We start from the raw sequence: 14,870 nt of genomic DNA on the forward strand, positions 1-14,870 counted from the left end.
TATTTATATTGTTAGAAGAAAATCCACATTCTGTTCTCACTTTCCACAGTTTGCATGGAACTCTGTCGTGTATTGCACAGAGCATTACACAAACAAACAAACACATTAACAGGTGTCAATAAATACAGAGTATACAGACTATTGATTATTTATAGCTAGGCTCTTCAAAGGAACCTGACCAAGTGAGGTGTCCAAATCCCATGTAAATTCAATAGGAGCTGGGTGTCTAGCTCCCTAAGGACCCTTTGAAAATTCTATCCTACCTTGGGAAAGGTGACGACTCTTACCTTTCTGCATAATGCTAACCTGAACAGACTGACTGGACATTCCAATCCAAAGGTATGTGATGTGAAATGCAGAATAAAACTAGACTCCTTATAAACAGGATGGGCTGATTCTCCCCTCAGCTACATTGGTTAATTTACACTGGTGTAACTTCGTTGGAATTAGTGGAGTTACTTCTGATTTACACCAGCATGAGTGAGATCCAGAGCTGAGTAGGTACTGCTATTGCTTTCATTTGAATTTCCTATACAGTTTCTTAAAGTGAATTTAGTGCTGTCAAAAGGGGCTAGTTTGACAGTCCTGGGAATTGACGTCTGTTTATGGCATATGGCCGGGACTAAATAGGCAGCAGCACTGTGACCCCCATTTACAAAGCCCTTTTACACACCCTCCACCATGTTCTGGCAGGCTCAGGGTCCATGGGATAATGTATATTCCTGCCCATTTAATTCCTGGTCTGTCTCCTGAAGTTGCCAGTAGGGGTACCATAAGGCTAATTGAGATGTGATCAGCTCAGACCACCAATTCAATTCACACAGGCTACCAAATGACTATCAAATACCAATAACAGTTAGACTGGAGCTATATTCAGTTTGGTGACTCAGAGATTAAAGGCTCAATATCCAATTACCAATACCCAGATGCCCCAGCTCCCCCAAATCCTTAACTTCTGGAAATAACAAGACCCTTTATTAGAATGATCCTTATAACCTGACTCTTTAACAAATAATCTTATGGTAAATATACTGTCATACTTTTCTCCAATTTTACTGGTGCTACTTTACAGCCTACCAGGAAAGCTAGCCAGGACTCTGACTTACCCCGTTGTCACCCAAGATGTCTAACTGCTTTATGAGGTCTGGAATGCTGACATCCTACAACACAGAATAACATAAAGGTGTCAGATGCATGTTTAATCGTGGTGGTGGTATCTGGCCCCTGGGAACAGGTCCGAGATCAACAAAACATTTTGTAATAGCAAATAGTCAGCCACGAGATAGTAATGATTTTCAGACACTGCTGATTTCAGCTGACTCTGAACCAGTGATTACCAATATGGGTATGGATCCTATTCCCCCTGAGCCATCTTGAACTCTTAGGGCTTGTCTACATGGGGACATCCAGGAAAACTAATCCAAATTGATGAAAAGTGTGACTTTGAAGTGGATTAGTTAAACCACTTTAAACCCCTGTGTGAACACCCTCATTCAGAATTAAGTGAATTAAGATAAACCATACTAAATTAAAGGACACTTTAATTCTGAATAATAGCATCCACAGAGGGATTTAATGTGGTTTAACTAACCCACTTCAAAGTCACATCTTTAATTAATTTTCCTGGATGTGTCTGTGTAGACAAGCTCTTACTTAATACTCAGGCCACATGGTTAAAGTTTGGCAAAGTAATAAACAACAGAAAACAGGGTCTCATAATGGGAAATGCTGGGCAACCTTAGTTAAAGGTGGAGCTGAAAGCTCTGCCTATAGTAATGTTAACATACCTTGACACCTTCCTTCATACAGTAGATCTGCAGAGCACTTACACCATCTGAGAATGGGTGGATTTGGAGATTAAATGGTGGGGACCGTCTTTCTCTTTCCTTTAAACATATGGAAATGCACAGGAGAATGTGTTAGAATGAATAAGCTATGTAGAACATCGAGTGATCAGATAACACATTCACTCTCTGGTTTATCATGCCTTGCAGTGTGTCAATTCTTTACCTCATAAAAAAGTCAAAAATAATTGCATTATAATTTAGCTAAGGCTGAAAAAAATGCAGTGTGCTAAGTGGTATGGGATTCCAGTCCCAGGCAAATATTTGGCAGCAAATAATGTATTTGATGGATTTTGTCTCTTTTGTCTGATTTCAAATTGCCTGGGAGCAGCTCATTAGCTCATTAGATTTATTTGTAATCCAAAATTATTTGCCAAATAATGGTGGTGAATAATTCTTGGTCTATTGGTTCTGAAAATATTCAAAATTCAAGCGGTGCTGATTAATTTGGTTGGACATGTGATCCCAGGCTATGTTGCTATCTCCTGATTAGATGAGTGGAACTCTTAGGGTATGTTTACACTGCAGCTGGAAGGGCGCTTCCCAGCATGGCTAGACAGACATGCGCTAGCTCTGCTCAAACTAGCGTGTTAAAAACAGCAGTGTTCTCCCGGTAGCTCAGACAGCAGCTGGGGTGAACTGCTCAAGTACAAACACACTGAACCCCTTGGGTACGTACTCAGGTGACTGGCCTGAGTCACCCCCGATTCTGCAGTGGCTGTGTTGCTATTTTTAGTGAGTGTGTTTGAGTAGAGCTGGTGCATGTCTGTCTACCCATGTTGGGAAGAACCCTCCCAGCTGTTGTGTAGACATAGCCCTAGAATCAGGTTTCTGGTGAGAATATTCACATTAAAACTCCATTACTTTGTTAAAATTTGCTGTTCCTGCAAATATTCCTCCCTGCAAACTCATTCCCTATAATGTTTGTGGAAAGTGATTTCAAAGTAAGCATGAACACAACAAATTGATCCATTTAATAATTTGTATGACTATTCACTGAACATATTTTGCAATACTTGTCCAGCTCTTTGGGACTCAGGCCAAGAGGAAAAAGATTTTATATAGCTGTCTTATCTGGTTTCTATGAGTCTTTCAATCATGCATAGGAGGGAGTGGAGTGGGCCCCAAATTTAACTTGCAAACGTATTTTAGTTTATGGGACATTTAATTGAGCCATTTGTCAATTTACTTTTATATCAAACAGAAACACAGCTGACAGCTAAGGCTGTCTGTAAGATTTATCAGAAAGGATCTGTCACAACTCTTCTTTGTGGGAGTTAGGAAAGGATTGAGATACCTACAAGCTCTGATTTGTGAGCAAATGAAGCCCTAAATGTTACTTGAAAACCACAGTAGAAGAATAAAACAGGGATGGGACTGGAAAATCAAAGCAAGGCAGGATTATTTTTCTTGGACTCCAAAAGCAGAGTAAGTACAACTAAACCCAGATCCAGGCACACTAATAGAAAGGGCAGAATAGGCTCAGAGTCACCCTCCTCATCTTCCCACGAGTGATACTGAACCTGAACTTCCATGGCTTATCCATGTTCAGAGTATCCCCTTCAGTAAATGTATAAACTTGGGTGATTCTTGTTAAAGTCATAATAAGAGATGATCAGCAAATGGAGATGGCCTGAGTGGGGGGAATGGTGCCTCTAAAATGGCAGCGCATGGACTTGGTTGGCTAGTCTGGGTACTTTCTGCCTGCAGACTCTGTTGTTGTTGTATGAGCTATTATTTGTATCGCAGTAGTGCCAGTTAAGGACCAGGACCCCCTTGTGCTAGGCATTGTACCAGCACAGAACAAAACATCACAGGCACTGTCCTGGTTTTGACACTACTATCTATGAAACAATAATGATAATAATTTGCATTTGTATAATGCCTTTTATCTGGGGATCTCCTTATCCTCATTGTACAGATTGGGATACTGAGACACAGAGAGGTCAAGTGACAAGCCTGAAGTTACACAGTGAATCAGAAGTAGAGACAAGACTAGAACCATACCTCCAATTGGGGGGGGGGTGTCAGAGTGAGGGCACTGGCTTTAGCAGATGTTATTAAGCACGCTCAGTCCATGTGAGCATGCTCAGTACAAGCCAAGCAGCAAATCTGTGTGGGGTGGGGGGAGGATGTGACTCTGCATGCCCCTGCCATATGTCACCTCTAACTAGAACCTATGTCTCCTGACTCTCAGTCCCCTGTTCTAACGAAAGTCAGACACTGCTGCCTCTCAAACAGTTCATCTGAGAATGAGAAACTGCAGTTTCTTACTTCAAGCTCTAGATTCCGGAACTCCAGCAGTTCATTCTGGTCCCTGGCATCCTGCAGCTCCTGTTGCAATCGGCTGTTGTCTGCCTCCAGTTTTTCTATCTAGTAGAAATATTTGAATTAATGGTTTGTGCTGCCATTTCAAAACCACTGATTGTTCCAAAAACAAACCAAAACACAAAGATAGGAACTGGCAGCTCAAAGAATAAAGAGGGTTCAAACGGTGCAAAACCCCAAACAGGAAGATGTTTCCAAAGTTGCTGTTTTACTTGATCAAACTTTATTTTACAGATGAACTTTGAAAACAAACTCTATAAAGCTCATTGAAGGCAATGGCTGGAAGTTTCAAAGGAATTATGTACCTCGCCACTTTTGAAAATCTCAGTTTAAAAGATTATAAGTAACATTTTCAAAAACACTTAAGTGATTTAGGAACCTATGTGCTATTGAAAGACAATAGCGTAGGTTCCTAAGTCACTTAGACGTTTTGGACAAATGTACCGGATATATATCCCGTAGTAAAGAGTACTGATGCTACAAGGAGGGGATGCTTTTTATTTCTAGAAGCACTGTTTTGTCACTTTAAGCACGGCATCAAAATCTCCAGCCTTAGATAGCAACGGTAAAGACTTAGCATAATGTAACATGATTGGCAGTCCCTGTCCCAGCCTTGGAGGGACTATGCCTGTCAGACATGGGCTATATGTGAAGAGCTGTGTGACTAAACCTACGAATAGAATACCAGAGTCTGTCCACACCATTCAATACATTCATAAGCACCAAATTCTCCATCCACAATGTGTATGCATATTGTACCCCCTAAAAACCTCTAATACCTGAGGCCTTAAACTTACCTTTTCCAAAAGCTCCTGGTTCCTCTTAATGAAAAGCTGTTTATCTTCTACCCAGTGGGAATCCTGTTTGGTAAAGCAACACTGTTATATAATAATCGGGTAACTATTTCAGTGCTTAGCCTGGGAGTCCACATGAAATTGAACATGATTAACAAATGTGCAGTGTTGGATATTACAGTGATAGGCTTTTTTCTATCTAACAGAGGTAGAATTATAGTAGCTGTATGTTCATAACAATATATTAATCTAGAAATGAGTAGCAAAGCTTCTGAACCCATTAAGTCTTTTCATTAGAATGTGGTGCTCCTTCCCTTTGAGCCGGTATAGAAACAATGCCCCACGATGGAGTCACAGACATGCTGTTACAAGTATTGGGATGTACAATGGGATCATGAGCACTCATGGTTCCTATGGCACATTTTGTAAGAGTACAGGTATTAATCTCATTGTCCCACCCAGCCTTCTACCAACCTAAATTCCCACTGAAGTTTCAAATATTGTCAATGTTAATTTCCTGTCCTCAGTTGTTCTGCAGTGATCCTGTGTGGTGTTAAACAGATGTGAAATTCTACCCAGAAGTCTGCATTTTAGTGGTGGGTGAAGTGATTCCCCCTCTCCCCCAGCTACTTTGGGATTTTGAGGTTTAATTAATATGTATTTATAAAGGACTTTAAATAAGCTGTAATTAGGCTTTGTAAAGATCTGAAAATCAAGGGCCAGAATCTGATCTCCATTACATCAATATAAATCTGGAGTAATTCCATTGACTTTGATGGAGATACCAGCATAAAATCAGACCCAAAATTTGTTATAGAAATGCGAAATATTGTTAATAATGTCTCTGCCTCTCAACGTGACAAGAAAGGATGTGATGTGTGTTCTTTGATATCTTTTCTCTGAGCTGGAGTGGGATCACAAAGCACTTATTTTGCTAGCGGCTACCATTACTAAAAATTCTCCAGGGTCTCTTGAAGGACAACTGTAATCTAATCCTCACCTGTGCACTAACAACTCTAAACCCAGCCCTGGCAGCATCAGTACTCCACAGTAGTAACTGCTTGTTGTGCTACTGTCCTGCAAAAACTCGTGAAGCAAACAAGATACTATACCCAGGACCTCTGATGGCCTGCATTCATGCCTATGTGAGCAGAAGCAGAGATTAGCTACAGTCCAAAACAACAAAGAAAATACCCACTACGAAGCATCTACCTGTCCTTTTTGTGCCAAAGTTGTTTCCAGATCTTCTATTTTTGCTTTATATCTCTGGACTTCTGCTTGGAGCTGCTCCTGTGCCTGTTAAAGTCAGTTACATCATTAAATAGGAACAAGCAGAAATACAGTTTTTTGGATTTTCAATGCATAGGAAACTGAGCACAGCAGTCTGGCCTCCTACAAAGTGAATGTAAAACACTACGAGTCTGACTTGTTTGCATTTTATGCCCATTTTACACTTGGTTTGCACTGGCATAAATCATGACACAAGGGCCGAGGCAGTGGAGAATCAGGCCCCAAATCTTATAATTGCTGTTCATTGTATTGCAGTAGTACCAACCAAGGTCAGGGCTCTGTTGTGCTAGATAATGTACAAAACCACAGCAAGAGGCAGTCCCTGCTCTGAAGAGATTACATTCTAAATAGACAAGATAGGAAAAAGGTGGGAGGAAGAAATTATCCCCACACTACAGATGGGAAATCTTTTAGTCTTGGAAGATTTAATATAAACTGGATAATTAGCACCTTTTACAGAATAACTACATCCACCTGTTAAAGACTTTCAAACGCATGTTCAAAAGAAGATGAAATGTTTGAACCCACAAAAACCTACAGGTGTCCTTTGTGCCTGCAAAAACGTGCACCCTGATGCACAAAATGGGGAATTGTCTGTACCAATGTACAGAATCACCCATTTTTCCTGGCTCAGCAGGTAAATAGTATATTATGGGTCCATCCATTGTGTCCATCTTTAATAATGTTGCCCCTTTAAATATGCTCTGCAAAATGAGTGAAACTGTCATTTAGCAACCGTGTCTTAGATGCCACTTTGATGTTCTCTTTGGGAGGTTTGTATGCACTGGCTTCTAGCTGCAGCTAAACACGCACCCGCCCCTCCGGACAAAGACTGACCTTGGCTTCTCTTTCAGCATCTATGATGCCTCCAGTCTGCTCCTGCAGTAATGCATATGCCCTCTGCAGGGCCTGGTATTCCTTTGTTAGCTGTCGAAATCGCAGCTCTGATTCTTCTGCTGCTAAACTCTGTATGAACAGAAAGAACGTGCTGTACAAGCAGCGGACACAGGAGCATTGCAAAGGAGAGAAGTGCCTAAAACGTGGCTTATTGTGGCCAACGTAGGTTTCCAACTTTACCATGTATTATCAACCAAAGTGCTTGAGTCAAAACAGATTTGTAATGAGCATGTCGTAGCGGTGGTGAAGGTGTGGAATTTAGAAAATGTTTATGGATTTTTAATCTGGGTCTGGAGTTACTTTTATATCAGATTTAGCAAGTTGTCAGGAAAACGGACCAGGGCTGCTTGGATCACAAGGTTTTGTAGATTTCTACCATGTTTCTCAGTGACACTGGTGTTAATCCAGAGTAACTCCACATCTCTAAGAAGGTTTGACTCTCCTGTTCAGGCACAGGAAAATACAACTTGTCACTCTATGCGCTGAAAGGGCAGCTAAATCTGAGAAGAGATTCACTCCTGGAGGGGGACTGCCATTGCCTTGTGTCCCAGAGCATAGTGTTAGAATAAGGCTGGGGCTTATTCAGCTGAATCAGCACATCTGTTGGGTGTTCTGGCCCTGCCTCCTTCCCAGCTAGCCCCTCCTACTTTCTGGCCTGTACATCCTGGCAGAGCAGGAAGTGTGGGCAAATTATATTACTACCCTCCTGCACCAAGTTTGACTTGCGCGTGCCAGAGGGATCTGGGTAGTAAATATGGCTCACTAACTTCCGTGGAAGTATTCCAGATTGACACAGACGTAAGTGAGAGTAGACTCTGGCTCAAGGCCTGTCATTACCTTTTGCATCAGCAATGAGACCTACAGATTCAAAAAAATGTTTTTGTCTCCAACATCCACCCTGCCGCACAATGCTTGAAGGACTGTGAGCAGACAGGAAGTTTTTCTACCTGGGTATCTTTTCCGAAGAAGTAGTAATCACTGCCCCATTGTTGGTGCATTCTGGAATGACTGCATCATTCATGTTGTGGTGCATGGGCTTGCTTGTGCATGGGATCATGGCTTCCTCTAGTGGATTTTCCCCTGTCTTCCACTACCGGGCAGGCAAAAGACCTCTACTTTCGCTTAGGTGGTACATTCTCTGCTTTTGGTGCTGAAGGCCCCTGTGTTCTGTCCCTGATGAGGCTCATGGTGTCAGTACGTGAGTGTGTCTGTGGTTCATTATTAATGGAAGTACAATGCTCAGTTAAGGAACTTTCAGGGCCTGGAGAGAATTGTGGACTCCGAAAAACTGATGGGGCAGTATTGAGCCATGGACATTCAGGGTGAACTGGGAAAAGCAAGGCTTGCGGAACTACCCAGAGGGACTGATTCAGGGCTCAGTTTTCTGCCTGGTGGATGTGACTGATGAACTGGTTGGCCAGACTAGTACCAACTACAAGTACTTTTCAACAAAGTAATTGAAAAGAAATGAAACCTAAGCTTAACAATACAGATAATTTGCATATGTAGTGATTCTTATTGCAGGGTCTAGGGGTTAGATTTCCAAAAAGCTCAGGGCTAGATTTTCAAGATCTCCATGTCTAAAACTGAGGCCAAATTGACAGAAGATCTCAGCACCCATTGAACACCAAATGTTTGAGGCCCTGGCTGCTTGTTTTGGGAACTAATTTCTCTTCAAAATCTAGCTCCAATTATAGCGAGGCAGCCAATTCTTACCTCATCCAGGTCATCGTCTGGGGTTGCTGGTGTTCTGTCTGTTCTGAATGAGGCCATGGATGAGGTTTCAGAGTCCATGGAGTCATCATCGTAGCCAAAAACAGTATCCACTATATGTCTCTAAAACAGGAAGAACATGTGGTTTCTGAACCCCTTTTGGAGGCAAACAGCATGGGGTTATATATGGGGCAGTGTTAGCCAGTTCCAAAAACACTTTGGTAGGCACTTTAAAATAACCACAAGACATGAAAGAAGAGCCCTAAGTTGCATTTCCAAACACCAGATCCCTCTGAAAGGAATCACACATAGGTCCCTATAATCAGCTGGTGAATTGAGGTCCGTGGAGTTGTGCTAATTCATTCACATCAGTTGAATATCTGGCCTGTAGTCTAAAACTATCAGATAATGTAGCATCAGAGAGTATCAATATCCCAAGAGAGAAGCCTCCACCCCCATCTGAAGGGAATAGAATCATATATTGTTACTACATAAAGCTGTTCAGAGCAACCATCTTTTAGTCCTGTCTTGAAGGACAATGCCACAATACCAGAGATGTCCTGTTGTGCAGAACTGAGATGATGAACCTGATTCTCCTATCACTGTCTATCTTGAGTAAGTCAGTGGATTTACACGAAAGTAAAACTGGTGTGGTAACTGCTACCTCAGCGAGAATGCTGTTCAAACTACGTGTTTTGGTTAAGGTTGAATATCCCGCCACCTAGACTGAATTAAACACATCACAGAAAAAATGTGAGTCACATTCTATGATGGTAGAGCTGCTTAACCAGCAGGTTTGGATTTCAGGATACTGATTTCAGCATTTAATGCTTGGCACACAGTAGAATACTTATGCAGACAGATGGATCAATAAGAATTTAAGATGCACTGTTGCACTACAGTATTTTTCTCTTCTAATGCTGTCAGATTGCAGCCCTCTAATAAATCCCCACTGTTTGAGTCATGCAGAAGGGATGAACTGAAGATGCTGAGAAATCCTTGTGTATGTGTACTTTTTTTAGAAATGAAGAGCACTGCCATACCCTGCTAAGCAGTACAATTTCTGGTTGCTTATTTAGAAATAAAGTTAAACAGGGACACGTTGGGCTCATTCCTTAGCCTCAGTTCTGCCTGTTGTGTGCAACCTTAAAATCCTTAATGAAATTATGTGACAGTACCTCAATTTACCATAGAACTTATTGGGCGTGATTCTGCTGAATGACAGGACAGGCTTGCATGACTCTGGTGGAGAAAAGTTGCCCTAACCTGGTGAATCTGGCCATTTGAGAGTCCTCTTGTGGCACAGAGCTAACCTAGCAGTTTCTAAGGCACAGGAGACATGGCTGGGGGTTCCCTAAATCCAGCTGATGGAAGCACTGGCAGCTGGCATAAATTAGCTCATCCCTCGGGTTGCTCTAAATTATTGCAGGGACTGGACTAGATTGAGGATCAGAGCACCACAAATGACTTAAGACCTCTGCACCCTTCTTCTCTTCTGAGCTGAGTGCTGCGTAGGATCTGGGCCAGGGATTTCAGTTTACGAGAATATTAAAGTCAATGGGAGTTTTGCGTGAATAAGGATTTCAGAATTGGCCCCGCAGTATTAGTATTAACCAACAGCAGCAGACAGATTGAAGAGTCTTTCAGGACAAAAATATGATCCCAACAGGACCTGAAATTGGTATCTACAGAAAAGCAGATGGTAAATAATTATGTTATTATTTTAAAGGAAAAATAGGATTGAAAAGCTTTTCCAAAGAAATTCAGATTCCTTTGAACCCCATTGCTAAGGGAGCTTACTGCAACCAAACATCATCTGTTTCCTCAGATTTTCACGGATTGTTTTCCCGAAAAGCCCACTGGCATTGTTACAGTAAGACAGAGTAGTTTTCCTCTTACCTTAATTGGCTTTGAACTTCTTTTATGCTTCCTGCGACGAATCAGCTTTTCCCTATCCTGGAAAATACAGTTAAGAAATATGATCCAATACTTCATAGTTCCATTGACTTCAATGGAGTTAGTCTTATTTACACAAGCTGAGGATCTAGTTCTTTGTGCAGAACACTGCTATTTAAGGTTGAAAGGGTGACCAGAAATTATGACATCTGAAAAGACGCTCCAGCCATTTACTCATGTAGTGTAGCTGTCATTTCTGTTAAACAATTTGTACAGGGCCTGGTCATCATGGGGAGTGGGATGGGGCCATGAGATTTGAAGTATACTATTTGCCTTGTCTGCAGATGCATCGTTGATATCTGTCTATCTCAAAGTCATTGGGCTGTGTTATTGTTGACTTCATGTCCGTTTCCCAAGCAGGATGTTAGACGATGCAACAGATTTCTGTGGAATCTGATTTTGTTCATATTATCTTGCAAATGTCCTGGAAAGGGGCATTTAACATGAAGAGCTGTATCCAAATTACTAGTGAACGGCTGTCTAACAACATCTGCTTCTGTGTCACATCTGAGGCTTCTTAAGGGGATTCTAACATCAGCACTTCTTAACCTCACTGATGTACCCAAGATTCAGACGTACAGTATTATTGATGAGGTGAACAGTGCAATGAAGAATGTATCCTTTCGGCAAGACTAAAACTGGGGAGAGGCCCCTGTTTTCTTAGTTAAAACCAGTCTTCCCGCTGGGGTACAAAGTCTTCTCACTCTTCAGTTTCCAAAATCTGGAACAATCCTCTCTCTTTCTGCGTCACTTTATTTCTCAGCTGCAAACTTATTTTTTCTCTCTTCCCTATACAGAATTCTGCATCTGTATTCTGTACTATATTGCATATATCTAATTGTATAAGACATTCTGCAACTACTGTATATATTTTAGGCTTGCTGTTTTCTATTTTATTGAATCCTGGAACTATATTACTGTTTTACACGTTAATTTTTAGGATATCATTTTGTGAAACACACTGGGGACCTGATTTTGAATAAGACATCATTCTTCTTTCTTGTAACTATTTTTTTCTTACAGCTAATTGTCATTTAGACATCTAATTACTGGATTACACATATCTACAAAATGACACAAACTGTACCCACACATAATTGCACCCACAAAATTGTACTGTGAGACTGTATTTTAAAATTCACATCCTAGAAATAATAAAGCATTATTATTATTAAAATGTTACCACTCAAATCCTGTCTGTTATGAGATGAAGATGTCAGTTATATATGATTGCTTTTAATTCCTGATGGGCTAGACATACCCTTGTTAACTCATCAATTATGTTCTGTTGTTCTATAACTTGAAGCTTTAAAAACTCAGTTTCTTGCTCTTCGTTAGCTTGATCTAAGTCATTGAGAGATTTTAATTTCTTCAGTGGAGGGTGTGATGTCATTTTTTCTCTCTGTTTAGAAGACAAAAAATATATAGAGAGAAATAAAGAAAGATAAAATAAGAGTCAGTACTTTAAAGTCCCCCCTTTAATCAGGCAATGTTTTCATGTTCTTTTAAATCTGCATCAGTTGCAAAATTGTCATGACATTACTACTCTTTACCATCCCTTAATTGTAAAAAGGAGAGAATGTCAGGGAGTTAAATTGTAATTTATTCTGCATGAGGCTATGCAGTAGGGCTGTCAAGCGATTAAAAAAATTAATAGCGATTAATCGCGCTGTTAAACAATAATAGAATACCATTTATTTAAATATTTTTGGATGTTTTCTACATTTTCAAATATATTGATTTCAATTACAACACAGAATAAAAAGCGTACAGTGCTCACTTTATATTTTTGATTACAAATATTTGCACTGTAAAAAACAAAGAAAATAGTATCTTTTCAATTCACCTAATGCAAGTACTGTAGTGCAAGCTCATTATCATGAAAGTTGAACTTACAAATGTAAAATTATGTACAAAAATAACTGCATTCAAAAATAAAACAATGTAAAACTTTAGAACCTACAAGTCCACTCAGTCCTACTTCAGCCAATCGCTCACACAAACAAGTTTGTTTACATTTGCAGGAGATAATGCTGCCTGCTTCTTGTTTACAATGTCACCTGAAAGTGAGAACAGGCATTCACATGGCACTGTTGTAGCCGGCACTGCAAGATATTTATGTGCCAGATGAGCTAAAGATTCATATGTCCCTTCTTGCTTCAACCACCATTCCAGAGGACGTGTCCATGCCGATGATGCTCGTTAAAAAAATAATGCGTTAATTAAATTTGTAACTGAACTCCCTGGGGGACAACTGTATGTCTCCTGTTCTGTTTTACCCCACATTCTGCCATATATTTCATGTTATAGCAGTCTCAGATTATGACCCAGCACATGTTTGTTTTAAGAACACTTTCACAGCAGATTTGACAAAACACAAAGAAGGTAAAACAGAACATACAACTGTCTCCCCAAGGAGTTCAGTCACAAATTTAATTAACACATTATCTTTTTTAAAGAGCATCATCAGCATGGAAGCATGTCCTCTGGAATGGTGGCCGAAGCATGAAGGGGCATATGAACGTTTATCATATCTGGCATGTGAATACCTTGCAACACCAGTTACAAAAGTGCCATGCGAATGCCTGTTTTCAATTTCAGGTGACATTGTAAATAAGAAGCAGGCAGCATTATCTTCCATAAATGTAAACAAACTTGTTTGTCTTAGCGATTAGCTGAACAAGAAGTAGGACTGAGTGGACTTGTAGGCACAAAAGTTTTACATTGTTTTGCTTTTGAGTGATGTTATGTAACAGAAAAAAAATCTACATTTGTCAGTTACACTTTCACGATAAAGAGATTGCACTACAGTACTTGTATGAGGTGAATTGAAAAATACTATTTCTTTTTATAATTTCTACAGTGCAAATATTTGTAATAAAAATAATAATATAAAGTGAGCCCTGTACACTTCATATTCTGTGTTGTAACAGAAATCAATATATTTGAAAATGTAGAAAAACATCCAAAAATATTTAATACATTTCAATTGGTATTCTATTTTTTAACAATGCGATTAATCACGATTAATTTTTTTATCGCAATTAATTTTTTTGAGTTAATCGCATGAGTTAACTGCGATTAATTGACAGCCCTACTATCTATATATCATGATGTTGCCCTCTAGTGACTGGCGCACAGAAAGCACAAGGGAGAATTCTTTGAGTGGAAGCGGTAGAAGTCTGTAGTGCTGTAGAACAAGTGTTGTAATGTCTATAGTGCCAACACTGATTTGTCTGTTTGCAGGACATGGATTAGTTACACTGTTTTAGGGTAGATTAACCCTGTAACTTTAACCTCTGTTAAGCTGGCTGTCAAATCCCTGCTTGCAGAAGAAATTAAAATGAATCTGATAGTCTCCTAATCACCAGTGGAGCAGGACCCGTATGGAAAAGCAACCAGCCTGCTCAAGCGATGTGCAGTGGAAATCACAAATCAGGGATGAGATACATTAGCAAATGCTATGTGGGCAAGGCTGCTCAGCACCCGGCTGCATTATTCCTGGCTGTAGCCATAGATATTACTTGTGCATTTTGTTAATGCCAAAACAACACCAAAATGAGTGTGGGAAAGTGTTATAACCCTTTGAAAACTGCAGCAGTTCCATGTTAATGGATTTATAAAGAAGAGAGCTTTTCCCACATGTAAAAAAGCAACCACACAAAATAGAACAAATATTTTGGGTGAAATTTACAGTTCCAGGTCTCCCATTTGTGGTGCAGTTTACAGCTCCAGACATCACATTTGTATACCCACTTTTCCACATGCATCTAGTTATGCCCACAAATGATGCATGCACCCACGCTGCCCAAATGCCTGATGTGTGGGGGTTCTGTGAAGCAGATGATGCTCTTTATCTGCCACAGATGTGCACATAAAAATGCAAACGCAAAGACCAACATGAAGCTGGCTGAAAATGTAGCTCTTAATATTTTCCCTTCCATAAAGTATTTACAGCCAGGCCTGGATGGAAGAAAAATGTCAGAGTAAGACATGAACTGAGGGCACAGCTGTTTTTCATGGTGAAGGCCTGTAAATCTAATTTATG

At 40.2% G+C, this 14,870-nt stretch overlaps 1 protein-coding gene across 3 annotated transcripts in view; it reads right to left on the reverse strand.

Annotated features, from left to right (window-relative positions):
• Positions 1 to 14,870, reverse strand: part of JAKMIP2 (janus kinase and microtubule interacting protein 2) — a 108,998-nt gene that overhangs the window by 17,379 nt on the left and 76,749 nt on the right. For all 3 annotated transcript variants that reach the window (XM_074960530.1, XM_074960532.1, XM_074960531.1), the window contains exons 7-15: positions 12,084 to 12,224; positions 10,766 to 10,822; positions 8,870 to 8,989; positions 7,094 to 7,222; positions 6,179 to 6,262; positions 4,970 to 5,032; positions 4,119 to 4,217; positions 1,788 to 1,886; positions 1,107 to 1,160 (exon numbers count right to left, since the gene is read on the reverse strand). In XM_074960530.1, coding sequence (XP_074816631.1) covers positions 1,107 to 1,160; positions 1,788 to 1,886; positions 4,119 to 4,217; positions 4,970 to 5,032; positions 6,179 to 6,262; positions 7,094 to 7,222; positions 8,870 to 8,989; positions 10,766 to 10,822; positions 12,084 to 12,224 — 846 coding nt within the window. The remainder of the gene's footprint in view (positions 1 to 1,106; positions 1,161 to 1,787; positions 1,887 to 4,118; positions 4,218 to 4,969; positions 5,033 to 6,178; positions 6,263 to 7,093; positions 7,223 to 8,869; positions 8,990 to 10,765; positions 10,823 to 12,083; positions 12,225 to 14,870) is intronic.

The sequence above is a fragment of the Natator depressus genome, chromosome 8 (assembly GCF_965152275.1).
Source record: "Natator depressus isolate rNatDep1 chromosome 8, rNatDep2.hap1, whole genome shotgun sequence".
NCBI classification, from domain to species: Eukaryota; Metazoa; Chordata; order Testudines; family Cheloniidae; genus Natator; species Natator depressus.